This window comes from Diabrotica undecimpunctata, chromosome 3, assembly GCF_040954645.1.
Source record: "Diabrotica undecimpunctata isolate CICGRU chromosome 3, icDiaUnde3, whole genome shotgun sequence".
Classification (NCBI taxonomy): domain Eukaryota; kingdom Metazoa; phylum Arthropoda; class Insecta; order Coleoptera; family Chrysomelidae; genus Diabrotica; species Diabrotica undecimpunctata.
Window position 1 is genome coordinate 134,297,669 of NC_092805.1, and position 23,837 is coordinate 134,321,505.

At 32.1% G+C, this 23,837-nt stretch overlaps 1 protein-coding gene across 6 annotated transcripts in view; it reads right to left on the bottom strand.

The window, feature by feature from the left end:
• Positions 1-23,837, bottom strand: part of LOC140437434 (voltage-gated inwardly rectifying potassium channel KCNH6-like) — a 713,853-nt gene that overhangs the window by 165,990 nt on the left and 524,026 nt on the right. For all 6 annotated transcript variants that reach the window (XM_072526970.1, XM_072526969.1, XM_072526966.1 and 3 more), the window contains 2 exons: positions 22,925-23,168; positions 10,401-10,582 (listed from right to left, as the gene is read on the bottom strand). In XM_072526970.1, the coding sequence (XP_072383071.1) occupies positions 10,401-10,582; positions 22,925-23,168 (426 nt within the window). The remainder of the gene's footprint in view (positions 1-10,400; positions 10,583-22,924; positions 23,169-23,837) is intronic.

Below are 23,837 nucleotides of genomic sequence, written 5' to 3' on the forward strand. Positions count from 1 at the left end.
TTTCTGTGCGTTTATTTTTAATCCCATTCTAAGTGCAGACGCCCTTAGTGATCGAAATGCTTCGATCAGAGATTCTGTGGACCTAGCAATAATGTCTATGTCATCTGCATATTCGACCACTTGTACAGATTTATTAAAGATGGTGCCATTCGTATTAATATGGTATCTAGTGCAAGGTTAAATTGGTCCTCCAGGTTGGGGGTTGGGCAGTGGGTTACCACCCCCCTCCTGTAAAAATTCTTCTGTTACGCAAACTTCAAAACAGTTAGTGGGACGGATTTTTTGTCGACGACTTGGCAAACGAAATAAGGTTAATGATATTGGTTTATTTATTTGGAATGTATGTGATACATTATTTTAGACAAATATGTTTATCTATATATACTATTTCCTATACCTATCTCTTGCAGTTTTCAAATAAATTAACTTTATGAATTTTTGTCACAAAAAATTGAAGGACTTTATTTAGTATAGCTTTCTCAGAAGTGACAGTTTCAGAAAACACCTTATTTTTAACATATCCCCAAATATGTTAATCTAAGGTGACAAGAGGATCTTGGTGACAAGAGAAAAGGATTTTTATTAGGTATCCGTCTATCGCTAAATATTTCATTGAATAAATTTTGTTGAAACCAAGCCCCGTTAGCCTTATTATTATGCAAAGCGTTCAGTGCTGGTACAATTACTTGCCGTAAAATGTTGCAGTAATGCCCTCCGTTTAAATTTTCATCATAAATCATGAGAGCGACTATCTTATTACTTTTCATAGCACAAAAAAAAAATAAAACGAAAAGAATGCTTGAAATTTACTATTCCAAGTGAGCTGAGGATTTTCGGTTAGGTTAACATTTTTTATAAATTTCGATTCATCACACCAAATAATTTGTTTTGTAAAATCTTGATCTTGGCATTTCATTAAAACCCATTAACAAAATTCTACACGTCATATATAACCTCCAGGATTTTAATGTTGAGCTATTATATACGAATAAAGGGTCCAAAGATGTTTTTTAAAATTCTGTAAATTGTTTGTGTCCATACATCTAACACAGGGATCCTCACTAGGATTTCTTTGAGAGCCTCACAGTTTAAATGAAATTTTCCTCGGGGCCGCAAGTACAAGTGGTGGTATGAAATAACTTTAAAACTATATGACTATAACATACGTTTATTACAAGTTAAGTAAAAACAATATAATTATAAATTATATGGACTGTTTTGCGTATAAAAAGTAGTAACATGTCTTTTTTCTTCAAACGTGAAATAATGATGACATTACTTATCTAACTTGATCCTGTCAAAGTTTGATGTCTCCGCCGGCAGCAGTTTTTTCCCATTTCTTTACGGCGGAGGGAAAAATGTTGTCATGGCAACAATATGAAACATGTCACAAAGCAACAATACAAATGTCATTTACAACAATTAAACATCATTTTTATTTATAGTAATATTAAAAGTACAATTAGTTAATGAGGCATTTTCAAAATTAAAACCGTGCAAAAATGTTCCCGACTCTTGATACGCATTGGTAATTGTTGATGATACTGATGGTCGAGAACAACTTTCAGCAATCATTCCCGATGTTGGCGAATCATGAGGGTTTAAAATTTTTTGAGCATTATCGTTCTTATTTCTTATTGAATCCTCTATATATCCTTCGGCAACCGTGCTTGATTTCCAGCCCCCATGTCGTTTGAGGCATTCTAGATTTCCGCCTCCATCAATTAAAAGTGTTGCTGAAGTTCGTCATAAAGAGTGACCTGTGTATGCGCTTGCATCGTTTAAATTTAAATAAAGCTACTTTTTGGGCTACTGCGCTGATCGAATGTATTCCCATGACGCTTCGGTAACACTTTCCATTTTGGTACTTGATAAAAAATCGGTTTTCTGTGAAATTTTCAGACCGCAGTGATGCATACTTTTTACACAGTTTAATGTAGTTTTGACCAATTATCTTAAAAGATCTAATTTATCGTGTTTTACTGTCTGGAATTTTGATAATTATTACATTTTCTTTATCCTCAATGTCCACAGTCTTCATTTTTACCATTTCGTCGCATCGACAGGCGCCGGTAACCCCAATTAACAAAACAATCTGAAATATTTTTATAATTTAGTAGAGTATACTACATGCTTTGCAATATATTTTTTTTACCTTTAATCCTAAATACAACTTATCTGGCGCTTCAAACAAAAATTTATCAAACTTGTCTTTAGTGAAAACGTTATGACTTCTTTGCAGTATATCCTTCGCTTGTTTTTTTCAGAAAGGCACGTAACTTTAAAAATTTGCTTATATCCACATTTTTTCTAATAACTAACTCGGATTTTATCATAGAGTATCGTGACCACATTGTAGAAGATTTCCATTTATTTTCATTTTTCATTATATTAAAATATGCCAGTAAAACGTCTTCGGTAACTTGCCGTACTCCTCTTGTATCGCACCACTCTTGGAAGTGCTTGTACGCTAACCGATACTTTATTCCGGACTTGGAGGACCCCAAACGTGCTACTGCATCATTAGCCGCGGACTCAATTTCATTTAGGTTTTCTAGTTTCGCACTAAATTTGCGCTTGCGGTTGCAACAACAATAAGAAGCTGTCTTTAATAATTGCAAACAACTATCAAACAACTGTAACCAGGGAGACGCAAATCCCACCGACGACTTAATTATTTTAATTTTTAACATCTAGACGACTTTGATAGTTGTCACAGTTAATTTCGAGTAAAAATAGCGTATGAATTGTACTATTTATGGTTGAAAATTGCTACGTTTGAAGAAAAAATATAATACTTTATTCGGCAAAGAAGCGACTTTTCTTGACAACTCTCTAGAATGGTATAGACGTTATCAGGTTGGGAATAAACTGAAATTCTCAAAATGTTTTCAACGTTCTCACTAGTTAGCCTAGATCTATACTTGTTTTTTATGAACTTCAGCTTACTGAATGTAGATTCACAGACATATTATGTAGATGCAAAAATACACAAAATTTTCTGAGCACAGTCAATTAAGTTAGGAAATTTGTCATTTTCATCTGCTTCCCAAAACTTATAGTGAGCTTTTTCCTTCTTTTCTTCTTCAAAAATACTTTTGAGCTCTGTATCATTCTGAAGATCAATTAACTCATTTTTCAAAGCTTCGTATCCAAAAATAGAAAGATAAGCTACATTTGCTGTTGTTAATGCCCATGGATTTTCTACCAAGCGAAATGGTTCTTGGAACTTAGTAAGTCACTAAACCTCACAGACATTTATTCTTTAGGTCTGCTAAAAGCTTCAGTAGGTCATAAATCTCTTGACTTTTATCTGGATTTTCATCAAACAGTGCTTTAACGGAAGGAAAGCTCGAATAATCTTCATTTGACAATTCTTCAATATACATATTCAGCTTCTGCTCCAATGAAAACACAATACTCATCCTTTCCGTTACAATGTTATTGTAGTCTCCTTGCAATTTGGTCAATGTTTCATTCATAATGCTCATTGTATCAGTAAGAAACGCTACTTTAAGCAACCAACTAAAATTATGAATATCAGGAAACTCTTTATTCTTTGTAGCCAAAAATAGAGTAAACTTATGTCGAAGGGCCGCATGCGGCCCACGGGCCGCGTAGTGAGTATGGCTGCTTTAACAATTGATCACATTACCGTAAGGGTGAATTTGGATTAGCTGTAAAATATCCCTGGATATCTATGTGTAATATTGTATTATCGACCTGAGTCCTTTTACTTGGAAACTGACTAAACTGGAAACAGTTGTTTAATAAACGTTTTACAGTTTTATGATTTGGTCGAAGCATCTCAGGATATCTATTAGCAAAAACACGTCAAGTTCTGGATAGTATTCTGTTAAGTCCATCGTGAAATATAATTAAATTAAAAATCATTATGTGTATATCCTAAACAAACCATTATTGTTTTGTCAAGAAAATTAGGCAAATTATTATTATAACTGTCACCCAATGGCATACAACAAGGTTACTATTAAGCATTAGCAATAACTAATATTTTTATCAATGAATTTTTTTGTGACAAAAATGTATAAAGTTGATTTATTTAAAAACTGCAATAGGTATAGGGAATAATTACAGATCGATAGTGAAAAACATATTTTTCTAAAATAATTAATCACATACAGGGTGTCCCATTTGAAAAAGGAAATAAGGCGAAAATTTATATTTTTATTAAATAGGATTTCATTCCAATTTTTATAATACTGTTACCAGTTCTCGAGATATTTCTAATATATTATAATATTTTTTTTTTGAAAATGTTTTACCTTTTTAAAATAATTTATATATTAAAAAATTAATTTATTCTATCCAGTTTAATACTACTTATTGATTTATTAAATTTGAAAATGTGGTTTTATATGAAAATAACGTATAATTTGAAAAAATTGTTCATAATTTTATAAAATACCGTAAGCTCTGCTAATTGATCGAATTCAATTTTTTAAAGTTCCTTTGATAGCGTTAGTCTTTATATGAAAAATAAAATTTAAACCATTGACTATAAAGTACTTATTTTGGGCCTAGCATCATTTTGCAAATTTTTAATTTTTTTGCGGAACTTGGGTTGCAACTTTATTATGCAAACACTGTTAAATCGGTCCTAACGAAATTAAGCACACATTACACTTGTATTATAAAGTCTTTCTATGCGGAATGGGAAAGCTATAAGTTAAATTTAAGTGGTCAAGAAAATTTAAAGGAAAAACTCCATTTTTTATACTTTTTTCCACATATTGCTATTTTTTTATCAATGAACATTAAATTTTTAATTTTTAGCTAGCCAAATATTATGTTAAATTAAAAAGCAGAACTTTTATATTTTTTTTTGTAGCAATATCTTTGGAGTTTAGACAAAAATATTGGCGCAAAAAGCAAAAATTTTCAATTTTTTCTGATTTCGTTAAATAAAAAATTAAGCAAGGTACATCCTTAAGTCATTCAACCAAAAGACTCCTATGGAAAATGTCCATTATGGTCTGCTTGTGTACAGATCCAATTAGATGTACGAATAACTTTGATACGTTTTGGCATTGAGACTTAAGAATAGTGTAGTACCTCTTGATAGTCTTCTCCTTTTAACTGTTTTTGCTACTGTGTTGTCAGATTTTTTGTAGTGTTGGTGTATCTATTCTCTTTTTAATTTCTCAATATCATTTTCAGTTATGTGTAGTTGATCGGTGTGGCTTTACCCGCTTTTATAATTTCAATAAACCAACTTTTTCTTGGTCATGCTCTCTTTTGCTTCTTTACTCTTTTAGTTTCTAATAGTATCTTTGGTGTTCTCTTGTCTCTCATCCTCTCGTGCCCAAACCATTTCAGTTGTTTTTTGATTATTTCACTTAGTGCTCTAGTTGGTTTCTTATTAGATTATTTCTGTATTTCCTGGTGTTATTTTCCCTAATACTTTCATTTCCATATTATCAATTTTATTTTCTTGTTATTTTTGTAATACCCAGATTTCACTTACATGTATGTCACTATCTGTAGGTTTATACTTATTTTATATCCTAGTTATTTAGTTTGGGTTTTTGTTTCATTCTTTTTGTATATTGTTTTATTGAGAGTATAGTAGATTTTCTTGGTTTCCTTCTGTTTATTAGCTATCTTTAAAATATACTTCCTAGGTATTCAAATATTGAGATTCTAATTTTTGGCCTCCGTATTTTATTCTTTTTGCATTTTTGGCATTCGTTCTCTTGCTTTTCTTGATGCGTATTTACTATTATCTCAACTTCTCTTCTGTTTTATCTACATGTTTACTAATTTTTGCGTCTTGTCGGCATTGTCTGCTGTAAGAGCTATGTCGTCTTCCTAGTGTATGTTTGTATAAAGGTGAGTCGATTGTATCCAACTGTTGTTTGGAAGGTCCTTTTTCTAGATCGTGTATTCTTTATAGTACTCGTATCCATGATTATTATAAAAAGTTAGCTCAGGCTATCTCCTTATAGTACTCCTATTTCTAAGACGAAATCGTCTGATCTTTTTCACTGATTTGTATTTTCGCTCTCGTGTTTTCTTACATTAATGTTAGTTTTTCTATTAGTTTATTCGGGGTTTTTAGCTTACCAAGTATTTTTTTTTAGATTTTAAGTTTATGAATTCTAGTACTAGTTCCTCCCATGTTTGCATTTTCTTGTTTATTATATTTATCGGGTACTTGTTTTTGTTTTTTTTTTTAATTTAGCTCTTCATTTATCTTCTATTATTTTAGTATATACTTTAAATGCCACTTGTACTAGAAGTATCTGTATAGTTCTCCCACTTGGTTCTGTCCCCCTTTTTATAAATTGGTAGAATAAGATTATTGTTCCAATCTTTTGGTTTTTATATTGCTTTAATGATTCATTACATATGATTACCTTGCCCATCCATTTTATCATTTCTATTCCACCTTTCCCTTCAGCTTTCCCGTTGTCAATTATTTTTGTTGCTTCGATGACTTCCCTCTTCTTCCCTTGAGCTTTTGTCATTTGAGTCCAGGCTTGTGTCTTCTTCTTCTAATTTAAATTTATAGGTGTAATACTCTTTTCAGACTTTTAGCATTTCGTGTGGTTTATGTTGTATCGTATATTTTCCATCTTTTACGCCGTATATTTCTGCTTATTTTTGCCCACTTAATGCTTTGATTTGATTCCAAAAGGATCTACTGTCATTTTTATAAACTTCATTTAAGGTTTTCCCCAATTTTTTACCAAGATTTTCATTTTGCATCTCTCACTGTCTCTTTGAGAATTAATTTTTTTATTGTTATATGGTTTTTTACCAATTGGATCCTTTGTGAGCACGTTACTTTTCTATATTTTCCAAGAAATATAGATATGTCTCTCTAAGAAATTTTCTTAAAACTATGTAGGTATCACACCGCTTTTTCGTTGTCTATGTAATGGAATGATAGTCATTGTCATTATGATTTTAAAACTATCGATTCAATTTCTGTTTCAATTAATAATAACAGACAAGTTACGCTCTCCAATAGCATAAATATTTAATGTTTATTGCACATTATATATAGAGTTGCTTTTAATTTTATAATTGCTTTTTATATTCTTTTATTTTTAGAGTAAGCTTTCCAGTAAATAACTAAACTTTTTGCAAATGTATTTTTTCAATGAAATTTTTGACGTGGCGAAAAAAAAATTGTCAATAAAACTAGCAAAACATAGGCGTCACGTTTAGTTTTTAAGAGGTGTAAAACTTTTAATAAATTGATACTTTTTCACAAGAACAAAGTTAATATGAAAAGAAAAATCTTGAATGCCTGAATTCTCTAGCAAAATAGCTGTCTAATGATGTGCCACACATGGTCTACTCCTTATTTAAAATTAAGGTTTTTTTTTACTGGGCGAGAGACGGTTGAAAAATGAGAGATATCTATATCATTACAAGATGACCTCTTTAGAATAAAAATTAACCAGTTTGAGCATTTTCACAAAATCAAATAAATATTGCCAAATATCAGAATGGATCTTTTGAGTGCCCAACCCTTTATTCCTGTCCATCATTGTTACATTTCCATTTTCTTCCTTCTTTGAAAGAGGTAATATTGAATGTTTCTCTTTATTTGTTTGTTGGTGCATTAATGTTATCACATATATTTTGCGCAACTCCAATACTTCTACTTCTTTTATTTCTCATTGGGAAACAGATACAAAAAACGGCTGCTTTAAATAACTTTAAGTAACAGTTAACAAATTTTTATTTTAATAACTTCTTTATATATGCCATAATTTTGATAATTTTTTGAACATTCATACAGAAGTAAAAAGAAAACATTCCAGGCTAATTAAAACCACTTAGATTTCCGAATAAGGTAAAAGTTTTATGTATATATATTCGAAATATGGCTATATCGACGTATTTTTAAAATTCCGTGGACTGCAAGAGTCTCAAATGAAGAGGTGTTAAGACGAATTGGACGTGGCAGAGAGCTTATGAACACAACTAAAATAAGAAAAACATCGTATCTGTAGTAGAGGGATGAAAAGGCTTAAAAAGAAAGAAGAAATCTTCGCTGAGGAATATCAGAGATTGGACTAACCTCAGTGTTAAATAGAGGCAAACATTGCAAAAGATAGGGAAGCATTGAAAGAAGTGATCGCCAACCTTCGTTAGAAGATGGCACAATAGCAAACTTTTATGTTTACGTGTTAATTATAATTTTTCGATAATAGGAATGATACATTATACAGATAATAGGAAACGCATTTGAAAGTGAATACCTGAAATATTAATGTTTAATTAAGTGCACTTTTACCTACCAACGTAGTCATGGATATTGATCTTAAAGATATGAATACCAATGAAATGGCGTAGTGAGTTGGTTTTTGTTTAAGATTGAGCACCCACAGTATGAAGGTACATTATTGATGCTTTAACCTGACATGCTGTCCTAAATTCATGCTTTATTCTTATACAATACAATATGATAACACATTACGATATGTATGTTACAGAAATACGAAACTGAAGTTGGAATACAACAACTAAATTGAACAGAATGCTTACCAGACGAAAATTCTATTATGCAGATCTAGAACAATCTATAAATCGTTTAAACGATTGTGAAAACCACCTACGAATAAAAATGAACTTATGTTCATTCACTAGTGCGAAGTATTATGACATATGGAGCTGAAAATTGGATTATAAACAAGAAAAACAGCAGTAAGATAGTAGCAACAGAGATGGAATGCCTGCGAAGATGCTGCAGAGTGCACAAGAATGAATAGGAGACGTAATTACGAAATAAAGCAAAAAACATCAATAGAAACAGACATACTAACATATATAGAACAAAATAGACATGTAGGTATGGACGTGTAATAAGAAGAACTAGCGACAGCAGATGAATAAAGATATTAACTGACACCACAGAAAGGAGGAAAAGAGGACGACCCCAAAGATCCTAGAGGAACAAAAGATAAAATGCAATGCTTTGAAAAGTATAGAACAGAAACCAAGCTTATATACGTGATAGTTTAACTAACAGAAAATAACTTTTCATCACAGGATGTTTTAAACTTATATAATAAAAAATTTAGATTATATTTAATATAATCTCGGTTTTATTCGTATAATGTATATAAATCTGGCCCTATTCGAAAAACTTAAAGTTCTAATTTAGTCTGGGATGAATTTAAAGTTAACTTTTCAAATTCAAATTTAAAAATTCAACCATTATTAAAAAACTGATTAAATATCAATATTTGTTAACATTTTAAGGCTGCCCTTTTTATGCACCTAAGTGTATCAGAATAACATCAATTATTACTGTAGGTATAAGAGAGACTGATCAATTATATTGGAGGGCAGCACACAAAAATGTCAAGGAGATCTTTCTTGGTGTGTAATGCCTGCTGGTTTGATATTGGTAAGAAATATAATCAGTGAACTAGTGAGTGAACTAGAAGTGACTAGTGAGTGTAGTAGTGTCTGGGGGCTCGGGAGACTGAGACCTCGGAAGCCCTGAAGAAGACATCAGAGAGGATGTCGAAAGCTCGGCAAAATGGATATCGACGCGGTTCAACCCGGAAGACTGGTGAGTTTAATATTAATTTTTATAATAATATTAATCTTAGCTCTAAGTTTAATATATATATATATATATATATATATATATATATATATATATATATATATATATATATATATATATATATATATATATTGAAGAAATGGGAAGGTTGAAACGAATTACAAAAAGAGTTAAAATTATAAACAAATATATTAGTTGTATTAACTATAGATACCAACATGAGAGAGTACTCTTTAAGATTGATGAAACATAATCAACGTAGATATATGGGAGTCACTAAATTTGAAGGTTGCCTCGAATAAATACATGTGGTGGACCACAAAAAGATCTAGTGGGAAGCAATTACATCTAAATTTTCTTTGAAGGGTAGTAATATTGTTTGATTTAATACTTAATGATAAATGGGCAAGACATAAAGAAATGAAGAATATACTGTAAAACGAATAATATGAGTAATACAATACTGGTATAAGAAAACAAACAACTATTTTAAAATTTTAACCTAATTTTACAAATTTTGGTAGATTTTGAACTAAAACATTATTATTATTCTATAATTTTGGAAATAAAGTAAGTATGAACACTTTATATTAAAATTTAAGTATTAAAATTTTGCCAATTACTAACCAATACACCACATGAAGCCAATAAATAATTTTAAATTAGGTTACTCTTTACTGCTAACGTTAGTAACAGTTTTCACTACTCAATAGTAACATAACTATATAACTTCTGTTAGTAACATTACGATATATTGATCCGTTAGACACACGAACATAGAAAACCCTTCAGGACATTCCAAAAGAGATATTCCGGTAGTAATACATACTTCTTTAGTACTCACTTCATCTGTGTCGGTACCGAAGAAGAGGAGGTCGAAGGGTACCGCCGCCACCAAGTCGATCAGGAACCATCCTTTCAAGTAGTGAAAGGCGATTTTCCCCGGATCCGACACAACTTCGTCATTTCCGGTGACATATGTTGTGCGGAAGTTTATTAGAATGTCTATTATGAAAGTCACATCGACTGAAATTAAAAAAAAATAAATTAGTAATAATTAATTATGTGACGAAATTATAATTATATCTATATGTATCGATTATTGTAAAAGTAAATATCTCCTGTATAAAATTGAAATCAACCAGCAGTTTGCAAATTAGTTTGTACAAAAAAATACCGGTGTTTTATATATTTCATTATTTTTAACACATTAAAATTATAGTAGGTAATTCATAGTCATCTACAAAAATTTAACAAAATAATAGGTGTTATCAAAGGCGGTGCCGAAGTGGATCTGAGGGGTAATGATGCGCGCCATTAAGTGTTGTTTCCAGATAGCAATTCTAGATTCTCCTTCTCAATTCTTATTCTCACTTCCAAAAATTGTAATCTTGAACTCACGGGTGAAACCTACCGACTACCCAAAGGGGCACTACACAGTATCTTCACTGTTAATGAACGTATAGCAACATACGAGATAACATAGGGCACTATAGATAAAAACAAATTTACCATGAGACAAATTTTGATTAATTGAGTTAAAGAAGGCCTCTAGATAAACAACTAATAGAATCCTAACATACGACAAAGCAAATCAAAGTGGAGGATATAACGAGGACACTAAGGACACAAAAGGACACTACACAGTATCTTCATTATTAATGAACTTAGAGCGATATAAGGACCTCTTACTGATTACAAAATAAACAACTAGCCTAATACGATTATGACACATTAAATCAAACGAAGTTCTGATTTCCTATTTCTATTTATACATTTTTTAACAGACAAATAGATAAATACTTTAATAGACAAATTAAGTAAAATTTATTGTTACATATTAACATATCAATAAACAATTGGCATAACATCATAATCTCATTTTCTCTCGACACCCCATCTTTAAAAAATTCATATATGCTTAAGCTAAACTGACTGGACTAATTTATTTTTCATCGACATTCAAATTAATAATAATAAAAACTATTGATACTGGTTTTGCTTTCCACATAAACTAACTGTATGTTCATTCATACATGTATATTTTAATCAAGCCAACATTATAATGACATAAAATGACAATATAGTTTTTTCAAATTTTTTTTTTTAATTTTGATAATGTAATGGTACATATTCTGTAATCTCATGACTAGTAAGTAAGATAATTATTAATTAAAATTAGATAATTTTTATATTTGTTTCTTAACAGATGTCTTGAAAAAGAATTATAATAAATTCGAGTTTTCTTTGTCTTGTGGGCCTCTATATTTCAACCTGATTATGGATGAAAAATAAAGACGATTTACAACATATGCTGCACCAATTTAATATAACCGCCAGAAAATTTAACATGTTAATTCCCCCAAGAAAACAAAATGCATGGTTACAACAGCAAATTTACTAAGATGTAAATTGGAGCTGGAAGGTCAGATAATAGAACAAGTGATGGAGTTTAAATATCTAGGCATCATATTATCCAGCTACGGAAAGCTCGAAACTGCAGTGAAAGATCAAGTAAATAGAGCAAACAGAGCCGCAGGCTGCCTAAATTAAACATTATGGATAAATAAAAATATCGGGAAAGAAATGAACGGCAGAATTTACAAAACACTCATCAGACCAATAATGATCAACGCGGCAGAAACACGACCTAACACAGAGAGGACAAAAAGAATGTTAGAAACAGCAGAGATTTAGAAAAACTGATGGTAAGGCACTATGGGACAGAGCTAGAAGTACAGATATACGACGTAGATGCAAGGTGGAGAACATCAAGAACTGAGTAAGAAATAGAAGAGTAGAATGGAACGATCATATGAGTCGAATGACAACATATATAGTAGTAAAGACGGCGAGAGACGATTCCCCAATACGAAGAGGATCAGTAGGAAGACTGATCTGAACTTACTGGACGCACATTGAAAAACAGACAGTCATGTCATCATAAAAAGAAGAAGAGAGCATAGTAAAAAACATGATGTCAGGTCAGAAGTACACCAGATCACGCTTTATATTTACTTTATTTATATGCAAAAAGTTTAATATTTTAAAAATTTAAACACTGACTATAGATGACGGCCTTCACCCGTCTTCACCGGTCTCTTTCTTTGCCTTCTAGCTTTCAGTGCTCTTTTTGGTAGTATACTCATCCATTCTTATTACATGTTCGGCTCATTACAATCTTTGTATTCTAATGAAGTCTGACAGTGGTGCTTTCTTATAAAGTTAATAAATCTCGTTGCTGTATCGACTTCTGAAGATTCCGTTTTCCATCACAGGTCCTAGTATTCTTCTCAGTGCGTTCCTATCGAATGTATCGAGTTTGCTTTTGGATGTTTCTTTCAGGACCCATGCGTCACTGCCATAGCATGCTATTGGTCAAATTAAAGTTTTATAGTTTCTCATATTTGTATTTCGGTGGACATTTTTAGACCAAAATATATGGGAGAGGGCAAAATAAGCTTTGTTTGCCTGCGTTATTCTCTTCCATATTTCTCCATCTTCTGATCCGTCGGCACATATTTCTACCCCCAGGTATGTAAACTTTTCAACCGTTTTATTGTCATCTTCATGTATAATGTTTTGTGAAACTATTTCTTCTCGCCTGTATCATTATTTTTTTTTTCTTTGTTAATTTCTAGAACTAGCATTTTTGCTTGCGTTTTTAACTCATATGCGTATGTTTGCTGTACTCATGTTGATGTTCTACTCATAATATTAATATCATCGACATAAGCGGCCAGTTGAACCGTTCGGTTGGTCAGAAAATTTTCTCGTCCAGTTTGCATTTGCCTAACCGCATACTCCAGTGCCAGGTTAAACATAATTGGGGCCAGCCCATATCCCTGCTTTAATCCCAGCGAAATTTTGAAAAAGTATTCGTACACATGCCTGAGTTTCATCCATTGTAGCTTTAATAAGTCTAATTGTTTGTGTGGTATTGCCAATTTAACCAATATTTTGTAGAGTTTGTTTCTTTTTACTGAGTCGTATGACTGCTTGAAATCTACAAACACGTTGCGAACATCAATGTCATGTTCCCATGATTTACTCAAGATCTGTTTGATGTCAAGTTTGATGTAAATTTTATTTGTATTATAAACATCGTATAATAGGGCGTTTATTATTACAAATTCCCAAAGCGCACTACAAATAATATTATACGCAAGGTGTAATCACTGCCCGGATTTTTTCCAGTTTGATAATTTTTTGAGCAATAACAAAACATATTAAATTAGCATACATAATTACAAAAATTATTAAATAAATATCAAATACTGCAAATATACAAAGGACAAATAAATGGCTCATAAAATAGGAAAATGTACACACTATAATTATGTGGTAACGGTATTTAATAAAACAGTTTGGCCTTTAGACTTAACCAAATATTGATATTGAAAAGTGTAGATATTAGTCAAACATTTTAAATTAACTTTCATGGAGTAAGCAAATATTAATATCAATCAATATCGGAAACCAAAGTAACAGTTAATTATTTCTCAATATTCGTACCATTATTACGATAATCACTTATACACCTTTTGTTTAAACTTCTTTTAATAAATTGTACATGCAAATAGCGCCAAGAATATGTCTAATGTTTCCATATTTAGCCACTGTTCACTTTATTATAATGTAGTTTAACCAATTCCCTTTGTTGTGACGCACAGAACGAATGGATGCTATATTTATTGTAAAGTAATACGTTAACAATCGCTCTTCCTATCGGTTCGTTCATAAGTTTTATTTTAGACATCTCTCTTTTATTTCTCGATTTAAACTTTTTACCTAACTTAAGTGAAATCTTTTTCTATTTCTTTATTTGATATTAACGAATAATAACGGACACTATTGAGAAGAAAGAAATATAAGAATAAAAGTTCAAAAAAGGGCTGTTTGGCTGTTTCAAGCATAAAACATACATTAAAAACAGACATAGTGAGCACAGAATATAATGGAAGAATATATCAATAGTAGGGAAAGAAACAAACGTGAAAAAGAGAAAAACCAAAGAAGCAGCTTTTATCCTACTTAATGAAGAAAAATGTGTAGCAAACCCATCAGCAGAATGTATCAAGCTTTGGTTGCCAATACTAAAAGGAAGTCAGCACTAAGAACATACCAACATAGGATTAATATAAAGTCAGGTATAAATCATCTACAACTATAACTATGGGGACAAACATCACCATCAGAATCATCAACTAAAAGTATGGCTATGTGCCTGCACGATCGAAATCAAGCAAGTCAACCGTCAGTTTGAAAATCAATAACACCACACTATTTTAAATTATTGTTTTTTCGAAAACTATTTGCTGTAATTTTCTGCTTATTTGCTTAAATGTATTTGAAAGTAAATCGAAACGACAACTATCAACAACAAAATGCAATTTTCATTATTATCAATAATTGTGGGTTAATTCCATATAAAGATAACATTTAATCTCAATCTGTTGTAGCCAATTACCTTTTTTACATTTACGTCAAGTAATTTACTGTCGTTCTTTATGTATCTCACATAGTTATAGTTTGTTTACTTCCCGTATTATTTATCTTGTGATTATTTGTAGTTTACTTTGTTGCGGCTAGGATTGTTACGGGCATCCGCAAAAGATAAACACTAATATTCATTTATAAAAATTTTTGTTTTGTTTTTACTTTTAATCTTCTATATAATAGTCAACTCCCGTTTATTTTAACCTACCATTGTATAAACTAGATCTATGTATTATCATTACTATCATAAATATAATATAAAAGAAAATTATGGTTGTTTCCCAAAAATCATAAAAAAAAATTATTACCATAAGCAGAAATATCTATTATATTCTATTATTGTAGTGTAAACTAACCAACAAAGACGATTGACTAATTTCATTATTTCTTTGTTATAAAAAGATAACAAAACGTTTCTTTATTATAATAGACGAGAGAGTTGTTTGTCTGCTGTGTGATAAAACAAAGACCTTAATAATGACTGCCGGACAGTGGTGGAATGGGGCTGTTAACTTGCTTGTGTTAGTTCGCAGTTCGTTCAGTTGATCGTAGTTGTGAGGTAGTGTTTTACTTTGAGCTACAGTGCATTTCTTCATTGTTTTGTTACCATGTACGAGAAAAGAAAAAATGTTGTGTTGACAAAAATCAAAAACGATTAATCAAAAGTTATAACTCATAAGTAAAATTGAAAACGGTGCTTCGCGTAAACTTATGTTCCTTCAGTACGGTATCGGTTAAGTCGACAGTGCGATAAATTTTAAAATAAACGGACAAACTTCATTCATTGTTCAAGAAAGAAAGAAAGAAATCAAGAAAGCTCTTCTGCCATGAAGAATACTTTACTTTTTCGTGTCTGGATCCGACTACAGTTTTTCTGCCCAATATCGGGCTACGTCTACACCCTTTGTATTTGCGAGCCATAAATCATCGAGGGTGCACTGTGATGGGCAAAGTCTGCAAGCTCTCAGGTGCTTCACGTTCTGTATTTCCCCACATTCACAAAGTGCGTCGCTGTCTGTCTTGATGCCCCATTTTATGAGGTTCTGTTTTACAGGGGCAACACCTGTGCGTATGCGATTAAGTGTCCGCCAGGTTCTCCAGTCTAGGTTCATTCCATTAGGTCGTTCTGGATGTAGGGGAAACAGTTCGGGTGGTTCGACGCTGACATTTCTCATATACCTTTTCCTTGATTTAAGTAGGCTGATTCCTGGCGGTTTGTATAATTGGTGCCTTTTATCGAAAGTTTGCTTGAACTTCTCTACATATTGTGAGGCGCATCTATGGTCGTCTGGTGATGCGAATCCAGCTACCCGGTACAGTAGGGTTAGACGGGTAGGCTTCATACAACCGGTAATTATTCTTCATGTTTCATTTAACGCCGTAGTGACTTGTTGGGCGTGTCTAGATCTACCCCAGACGGGACAAGAATATTCCCCTGTTGAGAACCATAAGGCTCCAGCTGTTTTCCTCAAGACCTGGGGGTTTGCACCCCACTTGCTCCTTACAAGTTTCCGGAGAAGGTTGTTTCTCGTAGAAACCTTTTTTCTTGTGCTCTGACAGTGGAATTTATACGTTAGTGACCGGTCTAATATTACTCCAAGATATTTGGGCGGGCCTATCAGTATGTTTCAAGCGTTGTCCCTCCTGCCTGCCATAAAGAATAAAAAACAATAAACCTCGTCTTACGTAGAATTAGAGACATATTTGGTTGAATGAATAGCTTAAGTTAGTAACATGTGTACATCCATATCAGGTCTAATAATCGCTGCAAAAGCTAAATAGTTTTTTGACGTGTTGGGCTTAGAAGGGGATTTTGATGCATCATCTGGTTGGTTAACTCGCTTTAAGCAACGCCATGGGAAAAAGGAGATAGAAGATAGGAGAGAAGCTTAGCGGTGACCAACATGGAGCTGAAGAATTTAAAAGTGAGTTCGAAGAGTTCGTTTCTTCAAATGATCTGAGCTATAAACAAATTTAAAATGCAGACAAATCAAACCTCTTGTGGAAATGCCTTCCAACTCGGACGGTAGCTTTTGCAAGTGGACGTAAAGCAGGGAACCATAAATTCAGCAAAGAACGGATCACGATTATGTCTTGCAGCAATGCTACAGGAAGTCACAAACTGAAGTTGATAGTGTTGAAAAACACTACCTGTTGATTACTTTAACCAAAGGATAGTTTAAATACATAAAAAAATAATTCAAGAGTGGTTTAAAGTCAAATTAATACCAGAAGTCAAAAAACATTTAAATGCAAACAAATTTCCAAAACAATTGCCACAAAATCTGTGTTGTTGATTGACAACACGCCTCACATCCTAAAACGCATATGCTTAAGTTTGCTAACGGAAAAATATTTACCAAATTTTTCCCTAAACATGATTGCGTTAGTTCAACCTATGGACCAAGGCGTTATTGCGTCTATGAAGAAAAACTACAAAACAAAGTTACTTCGCTCAAAAATTGAAGTAGGATATTACTTACATGGATTTTGGAAGTCATTCATTATTTTCGACTCTATTTACAAAATCGCATCTGCGTGGGAGTTTGTACAGTCTCCAACAATTGTAAAGTCATAGAGAACACTGTTACCAAACATCGAAAATTATTTCAAACTAGCAGTTGAAGAAGATGAAAATAAACTGCCTGTCCTTGTTTAATGAACTCAGTTCCTAGGGAAGAAAATGTAAACGCAGCAAATCTTTAAGAGTGGTTAGACTACGACGCTACTGACCCGAGATTTGAGCATTTAACGGATGAAGACATAAGAACATGCCGAGAAGAAAACAGGAAAAGTGATGAATAAGAGGAACTTGTACCTGGTGGGCGTGATACTCACGAAGTAGCCTTATGTTACGTGAATAAACTGCTAGAATACCTAGAGGATCAGGATGACGTGCTACTCGCTGAAAAACTTATGCTGTGCAACGTGCAATGTAGAATAAAAGAACATGTTTTCCACTCAAAGAAGCACAAACAAGTGGCATACTACTTTTAAAATGTGTAAAAATGTAAATACATATTGAAAATTATAAATTAAAGCTTTAGGTGAAGCTAATTTTTTATTTTTTATTTTTTGCATTTATGTATATGGCTTCCAGTTACGGCTTATTCGTGATTTTCGTTATCCACGACAACCGTACCATTCAACCCCACGGATAAACAGGAGTTGACTGTATGTCAATTTTTAGGAAACCTACTAAAGACAGTGCATTTGCTTGTCACAGTTTGATCCTTGTCTTATTTAAAATTCGTTTGAGTAGTTCATTTTCATGCGTTTACTTTTTTCAAAGCCGCTAATATTCTGTTTTGTAAATTAAAATTTATGAAAATCGTTTTATGTTCTTAACGTACTATTTGTAATCCATCTTGTAAAAAAATTGGTGCGTTACCAATCCATTATTCCTAAACCCTGTTCAATATTACCTTAGATTTGGCTCAGCGTAAAATATAGAACAGCTTTGGAACAATTAATGCAATTAATTTATTTAAAGGAAACATACCTTTTAATAAAACCTCCTTGTCGGTAAACTGTATAATTTCATTTTACAATTTATTAAAACCATAATATCATTGTCTAGCATCTATTTTAAGAAAGATAAATTTTGTTATACAAAGACACGAAAATATAAATTTACCATCTTTTACCGAACAAGCTATTTGTCCGCCAGCCTCTCGCAACCACTTGAAGCCGCGCGAGACTGTAGAACAAAGCCTCAAAGAATTACCATATATTTTATGGCTTGCGTCAATGCCCTACTTTGCTTTATGTATAATAACATAACTTTTGTTCACCATCATTTTGTAATAACTACCACACAACCACACAGAAAAGGATGATCATAATCCATTCAAGCTATTAACTTTTATAGAGGAATATTTATGCCACGTTACAAGTATAAATGTATAAGAAAAGTATTGACTGTATTTTGCATGATTGATTCGAACGAATACAGTTATAAATAGTGACAATTTGTGGTTGGTCTATACTAATAATGTCATTGAAATTGTAATGTGTTATGTCTCTCAAGTTTTGTAAATGTCCTAACCGGAAACACCATTCTAGACACCATAATAGAAAAATTAGGATAGAGTCTAGTAATCTTTTTGGCAATACAATTTGTTTTTCGATCGTTTAAGAGAACATTTTCAAAATATGAATTACCTTCGTGCATATATGACAATAGATGAAACTTGCCGAGCAAACCAGCAAAGTATGGAATAAAAGTGTTTTTATTATGCGATTTATTGTGGTAATCAAGCGGAAGGGCCATATCAAAAATCAACTAAAAAGCTGGAAATATAGTTCACCGCTTACTAAGAGCATGGAAAGGTAAAAATTGGTATCTAGCTTGTGACAATTAGCATACTAGTTATCCGTTAGCTAAGGAACTTCTTACAGTTAAGGTAATATTGGTGTGAACTACAAAGAAAAACAAAAGGCAGATTGAAATATTCTAGGACTAACGGTAAGTAAGATATCATTCGTCAAATTGTAATACTTGCAACGATTTGTATATACCATTGTAAATACTTATATCTGCATAGAAAAGAGTAATAGAACAATGTTTGCGAAACAATAGGAATAATGGCCCAAAAATGTTGTGGGTGGCAAACTTAAAAAAATCGTATCTCGAATACTGTAAATCCGAAAGATAACTTTTAAATGCTATTTTGAAGAGAAAGGATAAAAATTATTATATATAAAAACTGTTTTTTTTGCTTTATTTTTGAATTTATTTGTGTCAAAAAAGTTATTTTAAACTTTTAAAAATTCCATTTTAATAAAACATTTAATTTTAATCAACTTTGATGTAGATGTATACCTACGAAAACTGCATAGAATTCACCCAAATGCACCCTAGTGCGTAGGGACAAATTCACCCCTTTCTCAAAAACGCATTGCTTTAAATGGTAGCACTCTGCTGTTTTTTTATATTTGGGGGCATATTAACCATATGAAACAATAAAACCCCATTAACGTTGTAATTCCTTTCTAAAGTACATAATCAATAGCTTATAATAGTAGACATAAAAATTAGAATTTGATGTTAATCTAAGATTGTAATAACTTTCACTAAGGATATTAACTGTAGAAGTATTCATTAAAAGAACTCAATAAAACTCAATAAAACAAAAAAAAAACACAAAAAAAAGTAATTCACAAAAAAATCAATAAAAAAACCAGTTGCAGAAGAAGACCACACACACACATACACAGATCCTTGAGGCTCCGTCAGGATTAATGACAAGTTAATAGACGACAAGAGAAAAACGTTCATGCTACCCCATGATTATAATAGCCCACAAAAAGGTTATAATAAGTATCTGTATATCTATAATTTTTTAAAATGAATAAAGTAGAGTTAACAGTAGTTATTCCCCACGCACTTCTTCAGTGAGCATGTGCGAGGGAAAGTTTTAGGGTTTCTGGACTTTGAGGCGAGAAGGACTCAGGCCAACAATTCAAGGTAGATATGTCCTCATCGTGCCCAGCCATCTGGTCAAAGTGTAGTAAAATATGTAATCATATATCTTCCAACCGGATTAGTCAATAGTGTATGTGAGTGTGGATAATTATAGCATAACGCCAGGAGTCGATCAAACAAGACTATATCAGGAGATAAAAGCAAACTTCGTTCTAGACATGCCTGTAGACCGAATGGTCCAAAGATGTAGCTTTGACAAACATTTTAATAAATATTTAATAAACAGTTAATAGATTTTAATACCATATTACCAGAAACGGAAGACTGGGAAACGGATTCGCCAGTAATAATAACCTCAAATAGACGGCTTTAAAATCGATGGAGGTATAGGGTATATACAGCACAAGACCAAGGACAAAAATCCGATTAAGCTTGGAAACATATGCTACCCTATTTCAGGCAAGTTGCTGCTATACAAAGGTGTACTACGAAAATAATATGTTACTAAGTAACTGACTTAATAGTGATCTAGTCAAGCAGTTCTAAAAGCCCTCAGTTTTATGCGGATTAATTCGAATTTTATGTGGAACTGTTTGAATGCCCTCTCTCAGGTTGGAAGTCTGAGTTGACTGACATTAGCCTAAGTTCCAATTCACAAACGCTTCTTAGACAATGAGAATGCTAATAAACTGGACAAAAAAGGCGCTTGTATGCCATTAATTGAGCCGGAGACTTGCTTTGGGGCTGCGAACACTCAGAAAACAGCATAAATCGGTGTAAGGGAAGACAGGCTAAAGAGTTCATTAACGGACATTGAGCCAAATTGATAAACGACTTACTAATCTACAATAAAAAGACTGTGCGGGTAATAGTGGGGCTGCTGACTGGACGCAATAAGCATTTGAATCGATTGGGCTTGACGGAAGAGGATATTTGTCGGTTTTATCTAGAAGAAAAGGAATCCGCTTTATACGTCTTACGTTACTTTATAAACTTTACCGTTTAAAATACAAATTGTTTATTTCTTACCCACAAGTTGAACCTTATTTAAATCAAAATAATATGATGCTAGAATATTGCAATAAAAAGTTTACACATAGTTTACCACGAAAACCTGCTTATTATAAACTAAAGAATAAGTTGGTTTCAAACAAAAAATAAGTTTTTTATTGGTTTAAAAATGTGTAAATAAGAGGTTCCAATGGTAAACTTTGGGTAAATTTTTTACTGTTATGTTTGTAACATCAAATTCTTTCGATTAAAACAAGATTGTGAGTAAAAAATAATCAATGTGTTTGGAGCCTTACAGTTCAGACGTTCGTCAAGGCTATATATGTCAAAACGTAACGGTATATCAATTTGTTTATGGATTTGTTAAACTGGCATGCCATATAAAATTAAAATATATTTGAGAATTTTGAAACTACTTGACTTAAGCTTTCATCTCATATTTTTTGTTTTTATAAATTCGATGTCCAAACTATTGAAAAATGGCATTGAAAAATGCTAAAATTGGCTTTTTTCGGCATTTTTAATTGTTTATTTACCCTTTGCGCTTAAAGTAAAAAGAGCAATCTTTTATAATTTGTTTAAAAATTGTTATAAATAAATAGGTTGCAGTGGAACATTTTAGGTTGACTTTTATACAGCATATTGGCATCATAATCTCTTGATTAACATAAGTTTTAGCTTGTGGTTATGAAATCGAGCTTTTTCGACAAAATCCATCCGTCTATTTTTACAAACATTTATTAAAAAAATCTTTAGATAATATCTTATCTGTTTTTCTCATACTCTTACCATTTTAATTAGGTTACTATCAAATTCAGAAGGTTTATTCAATTTCATATCTCTAATTATCTTTCCTATTTCCTTTCCTGTTATTGCGGTATTATTTTCGAATTTACCTTCACTTTTTTAGTTTTCCCTTATGCTTTGCAAAAATTTAGGGCTTTTTAATACGATGTTCTTTTGTATTTTGTATCTCAATGATTGTATTTCTTCCTAGGTTGAGCCTAATAGTTCTTTTTGTGTTTTTGTACAATATTTTCGATGCGTTATCCCCAATGTTTCTTAGATCTTATTCCATCAATTATGTAAGAAGCATTGGATATTCTATGCATTTTCCTTAGACGTTAAACCATCCTAAACAAATTACAGCGTAATCAATATATAATTAAAAAATTTGGTGTAGAAAATAATGTAGAATTACGTATATTATCGTTCCATAAACACTAAGTGTTATTAAATAACAACGATTTTATTTTTAATATATTTAAAAAATATTAAGATAATACAAGATATAAATATTTTAATAACTTTAGAGCGTTAACTCATTTTACAGCAACCGATAGAGAGCTATTTTAAAACCAATGAAATTGGAGTTCATAAAACTTTACTCCAAATTCCCCGGAGTACGGTTTCAAGCTATTTCCACTTACCTATAAGATCGATAATGACTATCGGATCCTCGCTATATTTCTTATTTTTCCTATTGTTGAAATCCGGTTCTCCTAATAAAAAAGCTGCGACGTAAGGTGTAAAAATGGCGGTGTAGATGACCAGAATGAGGATTATCCAGTCCCAGACGGCTTTGAAGGGAGAGTAATGAAGAATTGTGTAGTTGTGTATTCGCGGGTTTTGAAGTTTGTACTCAGGTAGGACGTCAGCGCCCAGTGAGAGTACCTGAAACAAAAACAAACGCTTTAGTTTTTTAAAAGTATTTATTTAATTATTATTTTGCATGTTATAATTATTTTTCGGGCATAACAAACAAATAAAAACAAGGTAGTTTATTGAAACAATCTTCTTTAGAATGAACTATATATTACCCTTAATTTCTTGTATATAACAAAACTGTTTATGCAAATTGTATATCTCAGTGACATTAGAAGTGTTACACCAAGAAGAAATAATTTCTTGAACTTGCAAGAGTTTTAATTATCATACAAAAAAATTAATAATTTGTTTGATGACCGCGTAGTTAAACTCACACCTGTACAGTGTACATGTCTAGGCATTAATAAAATAAGATGATCGATATTTGCTTGTAGCACCTCGTTAAAAGCAACTTAAACTTCATAGATTAACTGTGCCAGAGTCTGGGATAGGATTTAAATGCGGTGAACGGAATCACCACAGCAAAACATTAACGCTTTTGGAGCTTTTTGGAGATAGTCCATAGTTCGACGAGCAATATGAGAACGCGCGTTGTATTGCTGAAAGGACGTGTTTAAAGTTGTTTGTAAGATGTTATCAACATAATGCAAAGCTGCCTCGAATAAATACAAGTGGTGATCGGCTACCATAGACAATAGCCCCTCAAACCATTACTCCAACTGTCCTGTGTACATG